This window comes from Lipophrys pholis (assembly GCF_963383615.2).
Source record: "Lipophrys pholis genome assembly, chromosome: 13".
Lineage (NCBI taxonomy): Eukaryota > Metazoa > Chordata > Actinopteri > Blenniiformes > Blenniidae > Lipophrys > Lipophrys pholis.
Window position 1 is genome coordinate 29,633,346 of NC_137632.1, and position 19,031 is coordinate 29,652,376.

A 19,031-nucleotide genomic window follows, 5' to 3' on the forward strand; every position below is an offset into this window, starting at 1 on the left:
AGTCAGGACCACGGGAAACAGGAAGTCAGGGCAAAAGGACAACAGAAAGTCAGAATTAAATAAGAAGTAAAATAATAAACAAAATAAAAGAATTCTCTGAAGAGAACGAAGAGTTAGGTCTGATGATGGAGCCCGAGGTGTCCCTCAGGGTTCGGTCCTGCTGTTCTCTCACCGTTAATCTTGAGGTTTCCGGAGGTCCTGATGGCGGGACTCAGCCTGCAGTTGTACTCGCCGGCGTCGCTCATCTTCAGGTCCTGGATGAGGAGGATCCTCCTCTTGCCGTCCACGATCTGCTCGTAGCGGCCGCCCTCGGGCAGCTCCTCGTCGCCACGGTACCAGATGACGTCGGCGCTGGGTTTGGAAACCTCGCAGATCAGCTTCACGCTGTCGGTCTCTGTTCCCTCCACGTTGGACAGGTTCTTGGTGAACCTGGCTTCTTCCTCTGCAAGTCAACAAGATCAAGGATGAAGCTCTCGAGTCCAAATCCCTGATCCAGGTTTGAGTTCTGATCAGAACGGTTTGAGTTCTGATCAGAACGGCTTGAGGCGGGAATCTTACCTACGACTGTCAGCATGCCGGAGGATTTCGAAGTCTTTGCATCACATTCGTATTCCGCCTCATCGTCAAACACCGACTTGTGGACGATGAGGACGTGTTGGCGCCCTTGAGCAATAATCTCGTATTTCTTTCCCTTCCGTATTTCACTTCCGTCTTTGAACCAGCGGACCTGCGGAGCGGAAGAGAGGAGGAGGAGGAGGATGAAGAGCGACGCTCCTCCAGAAGAACCGACAGAGCGGCGGTGGCGGCGGCGGCGGCGCTCACCTTCACGTCCTCTCTGGAAACTTCACATTCAAACCTGGCAGATTCCTTCTCTCTGACCTCCACGTCCTGCAGCGGCTTGGAGAACTCCACATGTGGAGCTGTGGCACAAGAGAGACACGTCAGGCCGAGGCTTGGTTCACGTTTACCACGTCTCTCCCAGTGGAACCCGTCACCATGGAGACCGTCTTACCGTCCACCTTCAGAAGACAGTCAGGAAGGACTGCGGCGATACTCACGCTCCACGTTGAGGAAGCAGGACGTCTTGAACTCTTTGGCGTCGCAGCTGTACGTCCGCGAGTCGTCCAGCGTGCAGTCGTGGATGATCAGCGCTCTCCTGCGGCCGTCCACGATCATCTCGTACTTCTTGGTCTTGCGGATGTCCTGGCCGTCCCTGGACCAGCGCACCTCGGCGTTCTCTCTGGAAACTTCACACTCCAGCGTGGCGGTGGCCTCCTCCTCCACCGTCTGGTCCTCCAGCGGCTTGGTGAACTCCACCGCCGGCTCTGAGCGGGACAGAGAGCGGGACAACACCACCCTGACGTATGCTGACAGGAATCCACCGTGTGTGTGTGTGTGTGTGTGTGTGTGGGGTGGGGTTGGGGGTGGGGGTGGGGGTGGGGGTCGTACCTCTGACGGTGAGGCTGGCCTCCGTCTGGAAGTCCTTGGCGGTGAGTTGGACTTGACCGGCTTCATTCAGCTGAACGTTCCTCAGCGTCAGACTGTGGACTTTGCCCTCCGACTTCAGCACCACCTGCAGGTTTGACACTCCGTCAGCGAGTCACAGCGCTTCAGGTTTGTCCTCTTTGTCCCCTTCACTGTTGTCATGGAAACGGGCCCTCAACCTCTTTGACAGTAAAGGTTTCCCTGAGTTAGGGTGATCCACAGGGCCTGGTTGTGTTGGTGTGGGATTTCTTCCCTGAACTTTACCTGACAGGTCTCCAGAGTCCCCCCCCCCCCCCCCCCCCCCCCCCCCCACACACACACACACACTGACAGCTCAAACAGGCAGGCAGCTGCGCTTCATACCCGATTTAAACCGTGTGTGTGTGTGTGTGTGTGTGTGTGTGTGTGTGTGTGTGTGTGTGTGTGTGTGAGATTAACTACACGTTTCAGTCTCCCTCTGTGACATGAAGCTTCAGCTTTGTGTTTTAATGTTTTCAGTTAAAGACACTGAGAGGAGCAGTGTGTACAATGTGTACAGTGTGTACAGTGTGTACAGTGTGTATCAGTGTGTACAATGTGTACAGTGTGTACAGTGTGTATCAGTGTGTACAGTGTGTATCAGTGTGTACAATGTGTACAGTGTGTATCAGTGTGTACAGTGTGTACAGTGTGTATCTCTCAGCTGACTCTGACAGCCTGAATCCTGCTTGAAGTTTGACCTTTGACCTGCGTTCAGTTACCAAAGAAGAGGCTGTTCTCCTCCAATCAGATGCCGCCATGCGGTTCTGTCATCTGATTGGATGAAGAGGGGTGAAGAAAACATGCCTGTGTCCCAACATGTAACACACACACACACACACACACACACACACACACACACACACACACACACACACACACACACACACACACACACACACACACACACACACACACACACACACACAGTGTTTCCTGAAGGAAAGCAGTCCAGCTCCGGTTGCCTCCTGCTCTGGTAAAAATAACCTGCAGAAACGCTGTCAGGGCAGAAAAACCCGCGTGCCTGGTCTTACAAAAACCAGGATCGAATCCCCGACCTGCAGCAGGACCTTATATGAAGGCCTGGTGGGGGTGGGAGGCCAGGACCAGGACCAGGACTGGGACCAGGACCTTAAATGAAGACCTGAAGAGTACCAGTACTAGGCTAGAGCTCTGGCATCTGTAGCATCACCAGTCCCAGTCCCAGTCCCAGTCCCAGACCCAGTCCCAGTCCCAGTCCCAGTCCCAGTCCCAGACCCAGTCCCAGACCCAGACCCAGTCCCAATCCCAATCCCAATCAAAATCACAATCACAATCACAATCACAATCCCAATCCCAGTCCCAGTCCCAGTCCCAGTCCTGTGTGGTGTGATTGTGGACTCACCCGGTCACTGGGGTCCAGCTTTGTCCCCCCCAGGAGCCACTGGACTGCGATGTCGTCGTAGGACAGCTCGCACTGGAAGGTGGCGGTTTCCCCGGCGGTCACGGTGACGTCGCTGAGCGGCTGCGTCAGGCCGATGACCCGGGCTTTGGGTTGGGGAGAAGACATGGTTAGCCCCCGACCCGCTTCAGGTCCACAGAGTGATCAGAGTAATCAGAGTATTCCTCAGAGAGCAGTGCTGCTCATGGTGCAGCCCAGTGAAGGCGTCCTGCCGGAGCCCTCAGGACGACTGCCGCACGCCGACCGCGCCGTTGGCATTGGGGGGGCCGGGCTCATTAGCATGCGGGGCCAGTGAGGGGCGGGGTCACGACCCCTCCCTGCCAATCACGGTGGCCCGCTCTAGAAAAGGCATGTGGCTTCCAAAATAACTGGGGTGGGGGTGGGGGGGGGGGGGGGGGGGGGGGGGGTCGGTCGGTCTGCTCCTGTCAATCAAACTGCAAAACAAAATCCCTGGAAAAGAAAAATGTGGAGCCAGAGTAGAGGGAGGCGGATCCAGGACTAAGGACCTGGAGCAAAGACCTGGACCAAGGACCCTGACAAAGACCTGGACCAAGGACCTGGAGCAAAAACCTGGACCAAGGACCCTGACAAAGGTCCTGGAGCAAAGACCTGGACCAAGGACCCTGACAAAGGTCCTGGAGCAAAGACCTGGACCAAGGACCCTGACAAAGGACCCTGACCCAGGAAGAACATGGATTTTTCACAAGCAGCTGCTTCACATCCCGACATTAAACTACTGAGATCAGCCGGCGCCTCTTCTCTGATAAAACATACTGATACTCCTGAAACAGACCAGTGCTAAACTACTTCCTCTCTACTTCCTCCTCTCTACTTCCTCCTCTTCATCCTCCTCTCTACGTCCTCCTCTCACTTCCTCCTCTCCACTTCCTCCTCTCTACTTCCTCTTCTCCACTTCCTCCTCTCTACTTCCTCCTCTTCATCCTCCTCTTCATCCTCCTCTCTACGTCCTCCTCTCACTTCCTCCTCTCCACTTCCTCCTCTCTACTTCCTCTTCTCCACTTCCTCCTCTCTACTTCCTCCTCTCTACTTCCTCCTCTCTACTTCCTCTTCTCTACTTCCTCCTCTTTACTTCCTCCTCTCTACTTCCTCTTCTCTACTTCCTCCTCTTTACTTCCTCCTCTCTACTTCTTCCTCTCTACTTCCTCCTCTCTACTTCCTCCTCTCTACTTCCTCCTGATGTGTTCACACTGACCCAGATCCGGACCTCAGTTGACTTGAAAGTGAACCGAGAACCAGGTTTTCAAGGGGACCAGAGTTCACTAGTTTGATCCGAATCAGAGTCAAGGGAGCGTTCACACCGGCCCAAACCAAGTGGACTTTACCTGAAAGTCCCTGAAAGGAACTCTGATCCGGACCAAACTGTTGGTGTGAACGAAACCTGCTCCTCAGTGACACCGGCTGCCTGGTTTCCTCTGGACTAGAACCTGCTGGACATCCAACCCAGTGAGACAAAGCTGGAGGGACAAAGGTTTGGAGCAGCTCTGCGTCTGTCAGAACCTCCAGAACATTAAACCCGCTGCACCATGAGGCTCTGGATGTTCTTGTCTCTGGAGTACCCGGGGCCGCGGTGTCTGCGGCGGAGGATCTCTCTGGGATACCTTTGACTCGCAGATGAGCTGAAGATTTGGCGTTGGCCGCCGAGAAGTCGACACTTCCTGCCATATCCATTTTGCAGTTGTAGAGGACCAAAATGTGGCGAGCGCCTTCCTCTTTGATCTCCACGTCCTGAAAACAAACACCCGGACAGACTTAAACAGTTTGCCTGTCGGCGCCGGAGAGGGTGGAGGACGTCGGTCGTGAAGACCATGAGGAGGAACGAGGGGGAAGCCCTGAAACTGTCGCAGTGTTTGGTCTTACGGCGGACGGGTGGAGCGTCTCTGCCTTCAGCTTCCAGACGGCATGGAGGTCGTCCTCCGAGATCTCTGTCTCAAATTTGGCCGTCTCGGTCTCAGTGACCTCCAAACTGTAGAGCGGGCGGAGAACCTTGATGTCCCGCTCTGGAGGGAAACAGCAGACACCCGTCGAAACAAACATGAGACAGACACAGACAGAACAGCTTCAAGGGTTCAGATGATCGGTGGAGGACGGTCAGTGGACGTCAAGAGGTGGAGACATAGTGACATGAAGACATGGAGACATGAAGACATGAAGATATGGAGACATGAAGACATGAAGATATGGAGACATGAAGACATGAAGATATGGAGACATGAAGACATGGAGACGTGAAGATATGGAGACATGAAGATATGGAGACATGAAGACATGGAGACACGATGTGGTGGCATGATGAGGTGACTGTCTGGCGGAGGTTGCTGGTCCGGGCGCCGCAGGGCGGAGCGATCCGTTACCTTCGATGTTCAGGCTGGCCGTGGTTTTGTCGGTGCCGCAGTCGCAGGTGTACGTGCCCATGTCCCTGCGGGCGGCCTTCCTGATGACCAGCGAGCGCTTGCGGCCGTCCACCTGCAGGACAACGTTCTTAGAGGGAAAGATCTCGTCGCCGTCCTTGAACCAGCGGACTTCGGCGGCGGCTTTGCTGAGCTCGCAGGGCAGGACGATCTCGTCCTTCACCACGGACGTGTAGTCCTGCAGCTTGACGGTGAAGTACAGGTCGCCCTCTGGAAACAGACGCCAGCAGCTCAAAACCACCGACAGACCAGAGGACACCCCACGCCTGAAAACACCTGATAACACCTGGTAACACCTGGTAACACCTGGTAACACCTGATAACACCTGATAACACCTGGTAACACCTGATAACACCTGGTAACACCTGATAACACCTGGTAACACCTGGTAACACCTGGTAACACCTGATAACACCTGACAACACCTGGTAACACCTGGTAACACCTGGTAACACCTGATAACACCTGGTAACACCTGGTAACACCTGGTAACACCTGGTAACACCTGATAACACCTGGTAACACCTGATAACACCTGATAACACCTGGTAACACCTGATACCACCTGGTAACACCTGATAACACCTGATAACACCTGGTAACACCTGATAACACCTGGTAACACCTGGTAACACCTGGTAACACCTGATAACACCTGGTAACACCTGGTAACACCTGGTAACACCTGATAACACCTGATAACACCTGGTAACACCTGATAACACCTGGTAACACCTGGTAACACCTGGTAACACCTGATAACACCTGGTAACACCTGGTAACACCTGGTAACACCTGATAACACCTGGTAACACCTGGTAACACCTGATAACACCTGATAACACCTGATAACACCTGATAACACCTGGTAACACCTGATACCACCTGGTAACACCTGATAACACGAACGTGGAACGTTCCTCTTCACTGACGTCCTGCAGACCGCCGGGTCAAACGCAGGACGTAGTAAGGTTAGTGAGGTGGTGTCACCTCCACGTCGCAGCTCATCAGATGCTGACGTCAGCATTTCAAGGCCTTCAGCAGAAGGTTCCTTGAAAACAACAAGAGGTCCTGGATTGTCTCTCACGTCTTCCACTCCTAATCTGTCCTGAACTCTTCCTGTTTAATAATCTGAGTTAGTTGACAGTCATTCCCTTCAGTGATTAGACGAGCTTCAGAAAGCTAAAGGCTGCTGCCCCCTGCTGGGACCGAGCGGTACTGACCGAGCACTGTGAGCATGGCCTCGCACGCCTTCCCCATGGCCTCCACCTTGATCATGGAGGTGTCGTCAGTCGTCACCTCCTTGAAGGTCAGCATGTGCACCTTCCCCTCCTCCGACATGTGCACCACCCTGCTGGGGTGGAGCCGCACGTCGTTCTTGTACCAAACCACCGGCACTTTGTCGTGAGACAGTTCCACACTGAACGCGGCCGTCTCTCGTTCCTTCACCGTCACGTCTTTGATCGGTTTGACAAACTCAAGACGGATTCCTGACGAGAAACCATATTGACAGAGATCAACCGAGAGCGGAGACAGCTGGGCGGAGCTTCAGGTGGAGGAAGGTCGACTAGACTTTCCCTTATCCAGGTAACTTCAGGATTAACTCTGGTTTTCTCTTATCTAGGTAACTTCAGGATTAACTCTGGTTTTCTCTTATCTAGGTAACTTCAGGATTAACTCTGCTTTCTCTTATCTAGGTAACTTCAGGATTAACTCTGGTTTTCTCTTATCTAGGTAACTTCAGGATTAACTCTGGTTTTCTCTTATCTAGGTAACTTCAGGATTAACTCTGGTTTTCTCTTATCTAGGTAACGTCAGGATTAACTCTGGTTTTCTCTTATCTAGGTAACCTCCTCCTCAGAACCTCCGCCTCAGAACCAGAGGAGGTAAAATGTAAAGTAAAAGCAGAGCAGTGAGGAAGCTCTGCCTGGAACCGTTCTGCTGGAATAAAGTGAAGTGACTCCGGTTCTATTGTCCCATGAATTAATCTGCTCTAATCTCACCAAGTCAGGATTAACTAGTCAGGAAGGTTCTGGTTCTGGCTGCAGCAGCAGTGTTGCTTTGAGCTGCTGGATGGGTTGGAATTCTTCATAATCTCAGAGATTGGTATGTTAATCCAGGTAACAGAGATACCCTGGTATGTTAATCTAGGTAACAGAGATAACCTGGTATGTTAATCTAGGTAACAGAGATACCCTGGTATGTTAATCTCGGTAACAGAGATACCCTGGTATGTTAATCTAGGTAACAGAGATACCCTGGTATGTTAATCTAGGTAACAGAGATACCCTGGTATGTTAATCTCGGTAACAGAGATACCCTGGTATGTTAATCCAGGTAACAGAGATACCCTGGTATGTTAATCCTGGTAACAGAGATACCCTGGTATGTTAATCCAGGTAACAGAGATACCCTGGTATGTTAATCCAGGTAACAGAGATACCCTGGTATGTTAATCTCGGTAACAGAGATACCCTGGTATGTTAATCCAGGTAACAGAGATACCCTGGTATGTTAATCACGGGTCATAGTACAGGCCTCGGGTTAAGATGTTCAGGGACATTTGAGTTAATCTGACAGGTTGGAAGGTTTCTGGAGAACACTTCCACAGAGCTCACGACAGTCCGATACACATCAGACCATTTGGACTCTGTTTACCTTTGATCATCAACTTCCCAGACGTCCTCTTGTCTTCAGCCTCGAACATGTATTTGGCTTCGTCTTCGTATTGGGCAGATTTGATGATCAGACTGTGTCTCCTTCCGTCCACAAGAAGCTCAAACTTCTCGTCGTCCATTAACTCCTGAGATCCCTTCAGCCAACGGAAACTTTTTGGCTCCCGAGAAATTTCCACTTCGAATTTGGCCTCGTCCTTTTCGTAAACATGCACGTCAGCAAGCGGCGTGATAAAGGAGACGGGCACCTCTGCGGGTTCAGACACAAGGGGTTAATGTCAGAGTCTCCGTACCGTCAGTCCGAGTCTCGGGGATGGTTGCTTTCTTGTTTAACGATCTCTAAGAGGACGTAGTGACGGAGCTCCGTCTGCTCCGTCTGCTCCGACGCTGTGCCAGCAAGCAGAGTTTGGATAAGAAGTGAGGAAGCAAACTCTCACCCTTCACTTTCAGGTTCGCCGAACACTTGGCGTTGGCGGCGCCGAACGCCACCTCGCCCGTCTGAGGAACTCTGCAGTTGTACAAGACCAGCGTGTGTTTGGCTCCGTCCTCCACGATCTCTACGTCCTGCAGGCGGCCAACAAACGTCAGCATTTCAACTCACATCCAGAGGAATCAGAGAGGAGTCAGGGGGCGGGGCTTAATCTACTGACACCGAGAAGAAATGTGACCACAGCTAAGAGAAGACACACGGAGGCAACGGCACGTACAGCGGACGGACTGAGGACTTCTCCGTTCAGTTTCCACTGGCCGTGGACGTCGTCCTCGCTGAGCTCGACCTCGAATCGAGCCGTCTCTCCATCAAACACCTCCGCGCCGTACATCGGACGAACTACTTTGATGTGGCGCGCTGGCGTTTAAGAGAGGAGACAACGTTCTTACACATAAACACCTCCGAGACAGACATTTAAAAGACAAACAGAGACACAGATGGACTTGTTCTTGGGCGATGGGAGCAAGAAGACTGGAGCTATGGTTAGGAGGCCGGGGGGGTGAAGATATGTTTACCTTCGATGTGAAGCGTTGCCGTCGTCTTGTCCGTTCCACAGTCACATACATACTGTCCTTTGTCTTTGTCTCCGACCTTCTTGATAACCAGCGCTCTGCGTTTGCCCTCGGCTCTGACGGTCACCGCGTTAGAGGGCTTGACCTCGGCCTCGTTGTGGTACCACATGACTTCCACGTCTTTGTTGAGCTCACAATCGAGAACCACCTGGTCTTTCTCCACCGCAGTGTAGTCCTGCAGCTTCACTGTGAAGTAGGCGTCACCCTCTGGAAGGGGACAATTTATTTGAGGTGACATGAAAAGACAAAGACAGAACATGTGACGGACGTTCGGTGTGGAGAAACAACACAACAGAGGAATGAGACAAACACACAACGAGGACACTGTGGACACGAGCTGTGGGAGGAGGAAGAGACACTGGATGGAGGAGAGGAAGGACTCCTGCTTTACCTATGACCGTCAGGTTGGCCATGGAAGGAAGGCCTTTGGCCTCCGCTTTAATTTGGCAGGTGTCGTCGAGGGTCACCTCCCGTATTTCTAGCACGTGTTTCTTCCCGTCCACGTGAGTGACGACCGTCCTGCTCGGGTGGATTTTGACGTCGTTCCTGTACCAGGTGACGGGGACGTCCTCGTGAGAGAGCTCCAGCTCAAACCGAGCCGTTTTGCCCTCCTTTACAGTTTGGTCCTTGATCGGCGAGATAAATTTGAGCCTGATACCTAGAATGGTGTCGATAAAACATGAGCGGACACAGTGAGCTCAATGGAAACTGACGGGTGATCGTGGTGCGGGAACCTCCAGCGCCAGCGGCTGAGCACTTACCCTCCACTGTCAGTCGGGCCTTTGAAGATTTGCCCAGAACCTCAATTGTGTATTCGTCTTCATCGTCAAACTCACAACAGTTAATGATCAGCATATGCTTCTTTCCATCATCGATGATGTCAAACTTTTGGTCCGCGGTGATAATGTCCGCCCCGCGGTACCACAGGACCTTAGCGACATCCTTCGTGATGGTGCATTCAAACTTGGCCTGTTTCTTCTCAGGCACCGTAACGTCTTTCAGCGGGACAACAAAGTCCATCTCGATTTCTGGGATATGAAAAGTGACAACAGGGACAAGAACATCAACAACACAACTGGACACACACACACACATGAACACCAACACCAACACCAACACCAACACCAACACCACCACCACCACCAACACCACCACCAACACCAACACCAACACCACCACCAGTCCACTGCCAGTAGCCAGTTCATCTTGGCAGAACCAACCGTGTCCATTTAGAACTCCACCGAGTGGTACTGAGGTGATAACTGAGGACATGAAGACAGAAATACTCCATGAGTGCCTCCTGTTGGCCGGATTATTGATCTGACAGAAAACTGATTGATCAACCAGAGAAATCCAGAGGAAACATCAGAGGAGAGGAAGGAATCCTCCGAGTGAAGAGACACGGACTCCACAACGACACGAGACAATCAAGGAAGATGAAGAATACTTCTTCTTCTTCTTCTTCTTCTTCTTCTTCTTCTTCTTCTTCTTCTTCTTCTTCTTCTTCTTCTTCTTCTTCTTCTTCTTCTTCTTCTTCTTCTTCTTCTTCTTCTTCTTCTTCTTCTTCTTCTTCTTCTTCTTCTTCTTCTTCTTCTTCTTCTTCTTCTTCTTCTTCTTCTTCTTCTTCTTCTTCTTCTTCTTCTTCTTCTTCTTCTTCTACTTCTTCTTCTTCTTCTTCTTCTTCTTCTTCTTCTTCTTCTTCCCTCCCTCCCTCCCTCCCTCCCTCCCTCCCTCAGGCTCTTCCCACTACATTTTGGGTCAAACTTCCAACAGCTTTTCTTTTAGATGAAGTTCTTGGTGTGACGTCCACCCTGATGGACGCTGGTAAACCTAATGAACTGGCCACTGGGCAACAGCAAACATTTGTGAACACAGAATTGGAAAACATGGAACAACCAAATAAGAGATCAGCAGTTGGTGAAAGGACTCCACAAACAGAACAAGAACCACAACACGTAATCAAACAAACACAAGAAGAGTCGCGGCAAACAGTCGAGATGAGAGGAAACCGATCCCACATGGAAACGCTTCCTGTCGTCCTTCTGGGCTGCATGAACATTCACCATCGGTCCCCTCATCTCACCAATCCCGTGAAATAAAGGTCCAAGGTCTGCCGTCATGTGCCACAAGGCTTTATTTTCTTGTTAGCTGACCTTCCACCTTTATTCTAGCCGCCGAAGCAACGGCGCGACGCGTCCCGTCCAGGAATGAGGCTCCTACCTTTGATGTTGAGCATGGCGGAGGTGACGGCGTTCAGCGCCTGGTAGGACACTTCTCCAGCCTGGTCCAAAGAGCAGCTCTTCAGCAGCAGTCTGCGCACGCCGCGCTCCATTTGGATGTCGCAGGTCTGAACACATTGAGAAATGTCCTTTGTAATGTAGGAATATTTAGAGCAGTGTGAAGTATTCAACGACACGATTAAGACCTAAATTGTGACAATGGACGAGTGTGAGGATTTGATACAGTCTGACCGGATGGATCATGTCCAAACCTGCAGCGGTGCTGGTCCATTCACAGTCCAACCGGATGATGGAGTGTTAGCCGTGTGGTCAGATTCACCAGAGGCGCTACATGAATGTTCTGACAGGAAGCTGTCACAATATTCAGTGTATCACGGTGTGTGTCACCATTAAACTCTTAAACTAAGCTCTTTGAGAAAGGAACACTAATGAAATGGTTCAGACAGATGGACTGACATTCTGAGAACTCATGAAATCCAAGTTCTTGGTGTAATACTGGATGAAGAAATAACTGTACACCTCATGTTAAACATGTACAAAACAAACTCAGCAAGTATTTCAATACTCAGGAAAGCAAAACACTTTCTGTGCCACAGTTCACTCCACATTCTCTATTGTTCACTCATGTCACCATGAATTTACTATACAGAGCTGGTGCCATACCTACTGTGAACATTTGTTCACTACATTCACTGTCTGCACTGCAAAAAGGATTTAATAAGGCTCTGTTCTGAATCCTCTCTGAGCATGTTCAGCTTTCATTGTATTCATAGTGTGTTTTCAAGTATGTATTATTTTTTTTAATGTCCAAAATAAAAATAAAATCTTCAAACATTAGTGATGTGGTCCTAATGTTTTGGCTGAAGGTAACCAGGTGGTCCTAATGTTTTGGCTGAAGGTGGTCCTAATGTTTTGGCTGAAGGTGGTCCTAATGTTTTGGCCGTCTTACCGGGGATCGGGTCAGAACTTCTCCTTTGAGCTTCCACTCTCCAGGAACGTCGTCCTCAGAAATCTCCGCCTCGAAGGCGGCGTCCTCCTTCTCGGTGATCTCCACGCTGACCAGCGGCCTGAGAAGCTCCGCCTCCCGTTCTGAGGACGAGCGGACATGTTGGTACTCCTGAACCCCGGCCGGCTCTGAGCCACAAGGTGGGTGCAAAGGGACAAACCTCCGAGCGTGAGCTTGGCGGTGTAGACGCGACCCTCCACCTCCATGGCGTACTCGGCTACGTCTTCGGGCTGACAGTTCCTGATGGTCAGCGTCAGCTCCTTCCCCTCCTTCTTCACCTCCATCTTGTCTGACGGAATCACCTCGTTCTCTCCCTTCAGCCACCTCCAGGTGGGCGTGTCCTTGAACAGCTCGCACTTGAAGGTGGCGGCGGCTTTGGGCTTGACGTGCTGGTCCCTCAGCGGCTTGACGATCCAGTCTTTGATGATCTCTGTGGGAATGGAACCTACCTTCGTTACCGTCCCCTCTACCTTCGTTACCTTCCCCTCTACCTCCGTTACCTTCCCCTCTACCACCGTTACCTTCCCCTCTACCTTCGTTACTTCCCCTCTACCTTCGTTACCGTCCCCTCCACCTTCGTTACTTCCCCTCTACCTCCGTTACCTTCCCCTCTACCTTCGTTACCTTCCCCTCCACCTTCGTTACTTCCCCTCTACCTCCGTTACCTTCCCCTCTACCTTCGTTACCGTCCCCTCTACCTTCGTTACCGTCCCCTCTACCACCGTTACTTCCCCTCAACCTCCGTTACCTTCCCCTCTACCTTCGTTACCTTGCCCTAAACCTTCTCCTCTACCTTCGTTACCGTCCCCTCTACCTTCGTTACCTTCCCCTCTACCACCGTTACCTTCCCCTCTACCTCCGTTACCTTCCCCTCTACCACCGTTACCTTCCCCTCTACCTTCGTTACTTCCCCTCTACCTTCGTTACCGTCCCCTCTACCTTCGTTACTTCCCCTCTACCTTCGTTACCGTCCCCTCTACCTTCGTTACCTTCCCCTCTACCACCGTTACCTTCCCCTCTACCTTCGTTACCTTCCCCTCTACCACCGTTACCTTCCCCTCTACCTTCGTTACCTTCCCCTCTACCTTCGTTACCTTGCCCTAAACCTTCTCCTCTACCTTCGTTACCATCCCCTAAACCTTCGTTACCTTCCCCTCTACCATCGTTACCCTTCGTTACCTTCCCCTCTACCTTCGTTACCTTCCCCTCTACCATCGTTACCCTTCGTTACCTTCCCCTCTACCTTCGTTACCTTCCCCTCTACCCCCCCCCCCCCCGATGGATAATCCAGAGCGTGCTGACCCACCGATGACCTTGACGTTGGTGGACGTCTTGACGTCCTCCTGTCCGTCCACCTGGCAGCTGTATTCTCCGGCGTCGTCCTCGGTGGCGCTCTGGATGGTGACGGCGTGCTGCATGCCGATGATGTTGATCTGGACTTTGCCCTCCTTCTTCTTCAGCGTCTCTCCGTTCTTCTTCCACACCACGTCCCTCTCCTTGTTCAGCTCGCAGGTGATGTAGAGCGGTTGACCCTTCAGCGCCGACGTCTCCTCCTCCAGCTCCTTCAGCCACTTGACAGGAAGCTCTGCCAGCACACAGGAAGTGATGTCACAGCGGCCCGGGCTCCAGAGGGCGAGGGGCTCTCACAGGACTTACCCTCCACGACCAGCTTGGCGGTGCAGGAGATCTCCTTGCCGGCGTTCTTGGCGATGCAGGTGTACTCCCCGGTGTCGGACAGCTGCACGTCGATGATGTTCAGCTTGCGGTCTTTGCCGTCGGAGGTGAACTTGTGCTTGGGGCTCTCGCGCAGGTTGCTGCCGTCCTTCATCCAGGAAGTGATGGCGGTGGACGGGGACACCTCGCACTCGAAGACGGCCGCCGAGCCGATGGACTCCGCCTCCTGCAGCACGATGTCCTGCAGCTTCTTGATGAACTTCAGGGGGACGGCCTTCAGCTTGAACCCCGCGAAGGGTTCCTCCGGGGGGGAGGGGCCTTTCCCGCCGGGCCGCAGGCCGCGGCCACGCCCCTCTCCGGGAGACGGCGTCTGCTTGGCTGAAGGAACACAGACCAATCAGACGAGCGAGAGCGAACGTGGACGCAGTCAGAGCGGCGAAGAAAGACAGACTCACGTTTCAGACCTCGACCGCGTCCTCCTCGTCCCGCCTCCTCCGCCGGCTGACCCTCTGTCACAAAACAAACACTCTGCGCTTTACTACGCCATCGCATGAAGCGGCCATGGGACAGGAAGTGTCCGTTTAGAGGCGGGAAATGTATGAGGTCATGAGAATGGAATGAAAACAGACAGGTGATTGGACGGTGGGGGGACTGAGCTCACAGGCCTTCATACAGCCGGCGCCGTCAACAACAAACAGGAAGTGACGGAGGTCCGGTGGTGGAGGCTTCAAACAGCCTCCAACCGGGCGACCGTTTCTACGTGTCCAGACGGGAGAACTTCTCACGCTATCAGAACACGCGAAGGTTCCGACTGACCCATCATCATCATCATGAAAGATGAAGGTCAAACAGTCAGCCAATCAGGACGGAGGTTTTTGTCTTCGGTCCACTCTACGTGGTTTTTATTGGGCTGACGAGACGCGACGCTGCGGCGTGACCAGGAAACGTTGACGGTCTCTAGGGGGCGGAGCTGGGCGGAAAATCTGACTCTGGGCCCGTTTCCACGGCAACCGTTCAAGTGAACACACACTGACTTTGCATTGTTGGTTAAGAAACGTTTTACGTTTCCACGGCAACGGCAGAAACACTGACAACAGAGTAGTTTTCATGTTGGGCCACTAGCAGGTGCTGTTGGCTGTTTGTGTAATGGAACCAGGACCAGGACCAGGACCAGGACCAGGACAAGCAGTAGGACGGAGTGTTGATGAAAAAGTTCCACCTCGAGAGCCGTTTCCAGTGCCTCTGAGTTCCGTTGCCGTGGAGACGGACAGAAAAAAACACTTTCACTTGAAATGGCTGCCGTGGAAACGGGCCGGGGGACTGAGAGTCGGACCGCTGACCCTGCGGTGGAGTCACTTCCTGAACGTGTCGGCTGAACAAACACTCACCGATAGTGTCACCGTTTGGTTTGTAATGGTGTTCATGTGAGGAGCAGACGGCGCCCCCTGGTGTATGAAGGTGAACATGACAGACGGGACAAACAAGATGGTTGACAACAGGAAGACGGGACGGCGTGGACCCGTCACACTCAAGCTACGATGAGGTGAAACAGATTTAGATGGAGGCATGGTGGTGGTGGGTGGAGATTATTGGGGTGGGGTTTCCACGAGTCGGGGTCGCTGCCACCGTCTCACCTCTCCTGGCTACCCCGGGCGCCTCCACAGCGCCGTCCTGTGCTCCGCCCTCCCAGTCCTCGGTGGGGACCAGCTCCCAGCCCCAGGCCTCCTCCTCCTCCGGCGCCGCCTCCTCCTCGGCTTGCTCCTCCGTCACCTCCTCCTCAGGCTGGGTGGAGATCTTCTTCAGCTGCACGGCTCCGGGAGACACCTCCTTCACCAGGGGGATGGAGGTCTTGTCGTCCACAGGAGACGGTTTCTTGGGGATCTTCTTGAGAGTCACGGCCTCAATGGATTCTTTAGGCGAGATGGTTCTGGGAACTTTTTTCAGTTTGTCCAAGCTGGGCTTCTTCTCCACCTCTTTTGGCTTCTCAGGCTTCTTCTCCACCTCCTTCAGCTTCTCGGGCTTCTTCTCCACCTCTTTTGGCTTCTCAGGCTTCTTCTCCACCTCCTTCAGCTTCTCAGGCTTCTTCTCCACCTCTTTCGGCTTCTCGGGCTTCTTCTCCACCTCTTTTGGCTTCTCAGGCTTCTTCTCCACCTCTTTCGGCTTCTCGGGCTTCTTCTCCACCTCTTCAGCTTCTTTCAGCTTCTCCACTTTGGGCGACGGGGTCTTCTTGAGCTCGACCTTCTTCAGCTGCTCGACGGGTTTCAGAACCACCGCCTCCTTGTCCTCCTTCACCTTCGGTGTGAGTTCTTTCTTCAGCGGCGGAGGCTTTGGTTCCTCAGGAACCTTCGGTTTCTGAGGTGGAGACACCTTCTTCTCCACCTCCTTCGGCTTCTTCTCCGGAGCTTCTGGGATCTCAGGTTTCTTGGCCTCTGGTTCAGGTACCTTAGGTTTTTCTTCTGGACTTGTCCGCCGCCGCTCGGTGTCCTGGAGGGGTTTCTTCTGTCTGTCCTCTGCCGGTGTCTTCTCTGGCTCCGCCCCCTCTTTGGACGGCTTGGCGAAGGGCTTCAGCTTGACGCTCTCCACCTCCGGTTCTGCTGTGGGGATCTTCTTCCCCTTCGTGGGCGCTTTGACCTCAGGCTGCTTCTCTGGGGGTTTCTTTATGTCCACTGGCTTTGGCAGCGTGGCCGCCAGCTCTGGGACCTCTGGAGGCGGTTCTTCAGCTTTCTTTGGTGGTTCTTTGGGTTCTGCTGTTCGGGGAACCCTCTCTAACTTTTCTAGAGGAGTGATTTCTCTGCCAGGTCTCTCCTTCTTCTCCTTCTCAGGCTCCTGGTCTGCTGATGGAACCGGTTTCTCAAATGGTTTCAGTTTCACCACTTCAGGTTCCTCTTCCTCCAGAGGCAACCTTCTCACCTTCTTGGGTGCTGCACTCGGCTGCTCCGGTTCCTCGACTTTAGGAGCTTTGGGAGTCTTCTTCAGGGAGATCTTCTCCTCTGGTCTCTCCTCTTTGGGAGTGGGTTTCTGACGGGTCCAGGTCTCTTTCGGAGCCTCTTTCTGCTCCTCTTCTTCAGCCTTAAACACTTCAGGCTTCTTCACAACATCTGCTTTCTCCCGGGGTCTCCTCCCCTCCACGGTTCTCCGGGTGGCAACCGAGAACTCCACGTCTTCCTCTCGCTGCACCATCTCCTCCACGTGGAAGACCGTGGTCTTGGTGAGCGCCTGAGGCTTCAGGTCCTGCTCCCCCTCCCTCACGGGAACCGAGGGGATCTTCTTCAGCGTGACGACCTCCTGCTCCTCCTCCACCTCCCTCACGATCCGGGTGGTCTTCCTGAGGGTGGGGATCTCAAACGTCCCCTCCTCCTCCACGTGAACTTTACTCTTTTTGTGCAGAACCGTTTCTGAGGCGGTAAAGGTTTGACGTTACAACGTGGACCAACAAAACAACACGCACACCAACAGAACCTCCTCAAAGTCTGGGTGGAGTAAAAACGAGAAGACGTAACACAGAGACAGAGACCAGGACCGGTTCTGAGTGTGGGACAGTGGACGGTCGTGGTGCTCCTACCTTTCTTGACTCCTCCTGGGGCCTGGACGGGTCCTTTGGTTTCATCTGATACAAGAGTAGAGTTCAGAAAGTTCATCAGACTCGGTCACAGCTGGAAAACTAGGATTTGACTGGAGGAACTGAGAACGTTCAGGAACAATCATTCACAAAGAGACAGCTGGTTCTGACCCGAGTCTGGTCAGAACCGACATGAGGGCTGGTTCTGACCCGAGTCTGGTTCTGGTTTTCATGTCACTCTATTATTATTCACGCTACAGAAATAAAATGAAATTTGATTGGAATTGAATTGAATCCAGCGTCTGGTCTCAGTTAGGTGTAGGACGTCTCTGAGACGTGTCTCCCACCTGAGGGTTCACCTGTTCGTAGGACAGAAACAAAGTGAGCGGAGCTTTGAGGAACGTAGTCAATGTTTTCTTTCACTTACAAGAACAGCAAACTACCAACACGACTAGTAGTACCACTAAGCTCCACAAGGTGGAGGCAGCAGACCCCGCAGGACCTCCCTCTTCATTATTTCAAGGTCAAAATGTCTTCCTTTATTGCCGGCTCTAAACGTGTCTCCAGTTCAACATGAGTCGGCAGAATCACACAACTAAAGTGATGAGTCATCAGATTCGCAGAACGAAAGAAATGAGTCAGCAGAATCACACAACTAAAGAGATGAGTCGGCAGAATCACACAACTAAAGTGATGAGTCGGCAGAATCACACAACTAAAGTGATGAGTCGGCAGAATCACACAACTAAAGAGATGAGTCCACAGAATCACACAACTAAAGTGATGAGTCGGCAGAATCACACATCTAAAGTGATGAGTCGGCAGAATCACACAACTAAAGTGATGAGTCGGCAGAATCACAAATCTAAAGTGATGAGTCGGCAGAATCACACAACTAAAGTAATGAGTCGGCAGAATCACACATCTAAAGTGATGAGTCGGCAGAATCACACAACTAAAGTGATGAGTCGGCAGAATCACACAACTAAAGTAATGAGTCGGCAGAATCACACATCTAAAGTGATGAGTCGGCAGAATCACACAACTAAAGTGATGAGTCCACAGAATCACACATCTAAAGTGATGAGTCGGCAGAATCACACAACTAAAGTGATGAGTCGGCAGAATCACAAATCTAAAGTGATGAGTCGGCAGAATCACACAACTAAAGTAATGAGTCGGCAGAATCACACATCTAAAGTGATGAGTCGGCAGAATCACACAACTAAAGTGATGAGTCGGCAGAATCACACAACTAAAGTAATGAGTCGGCAGAATCACACATCTAAAGTGATGAGTCGGCAGAATCACACAACTAAAGTGATGAGTCCACAGAATCACACAACTAAAGTAATGAGTCGGCAGAATCACAGGAGAATTAAAGTGATGAGTCGGCAGAAAGGTGAGACGACTGAAGACAGATGAGTCATGAGAACAGAAG

At 52.2% G+C, this 19,031-nt stretch overlaps 1 protein-coding gene across 1 annotated transcript in view; it reads right to left on the minus strand.

Annotated features, from left to right (window-relative positions):
* Positions 1-19,031, minus strand: part of LOC308119102 (titin-like) — a 218,988-nt gene that overhangs the window by 92,975 nt on the left and 106,982 nt on the right. Inside the window, 24 exon segments of the mRNA XM_080478934.1 lie at positions 173-442; positions 559-727; positions 823-920; positions 1,059-1,325; positions 1,450-1,573; positions 2,888-3,030; positions 4,564-4,690; positions 4,823-4,962; positions 5,317-5,583; positions 6,598-6,864; positions 8,033-8,299; positions 8,487-8,613; positions 8,757-8,896; positions 9,055-9,318; positions 9,503-9,769; positions 9,873-10,139; positions 11,332-11,458; positions 12,301-12,440; positions 12,518-12,787; positions 13,664-13,942; positions 14,014-14,409; positions 14,487-14,540; positions 15,666-17,426; positions 17,594-17,638. Of these exon segments, the coding sequence (XP_080335060.1) occupies positions 173-442; positions 559-727; positions 823-920; positions 1,059-1,325; positions 1,450-1,573; positions 2,888-3,030; positions 4,564-4,690; positions 4,823-4,962; positions 5,317-5,583; positions 6,598-6,864; positions 8,033-8,299; positions 8,487-8,613; positions 8,757-8,896; positions 9,055-9,318; positions 9,503-9,769; positions 9,873-10,139; positions 11,332-11,458; positions 12,301-12,440; positions 12,518-12,787; positions 13,664-13,942; positions 14,014-14,409; positions 14,487-14,540; positions 15,666-17,426; positions 17,594-17,638 (6,276 nt within the window).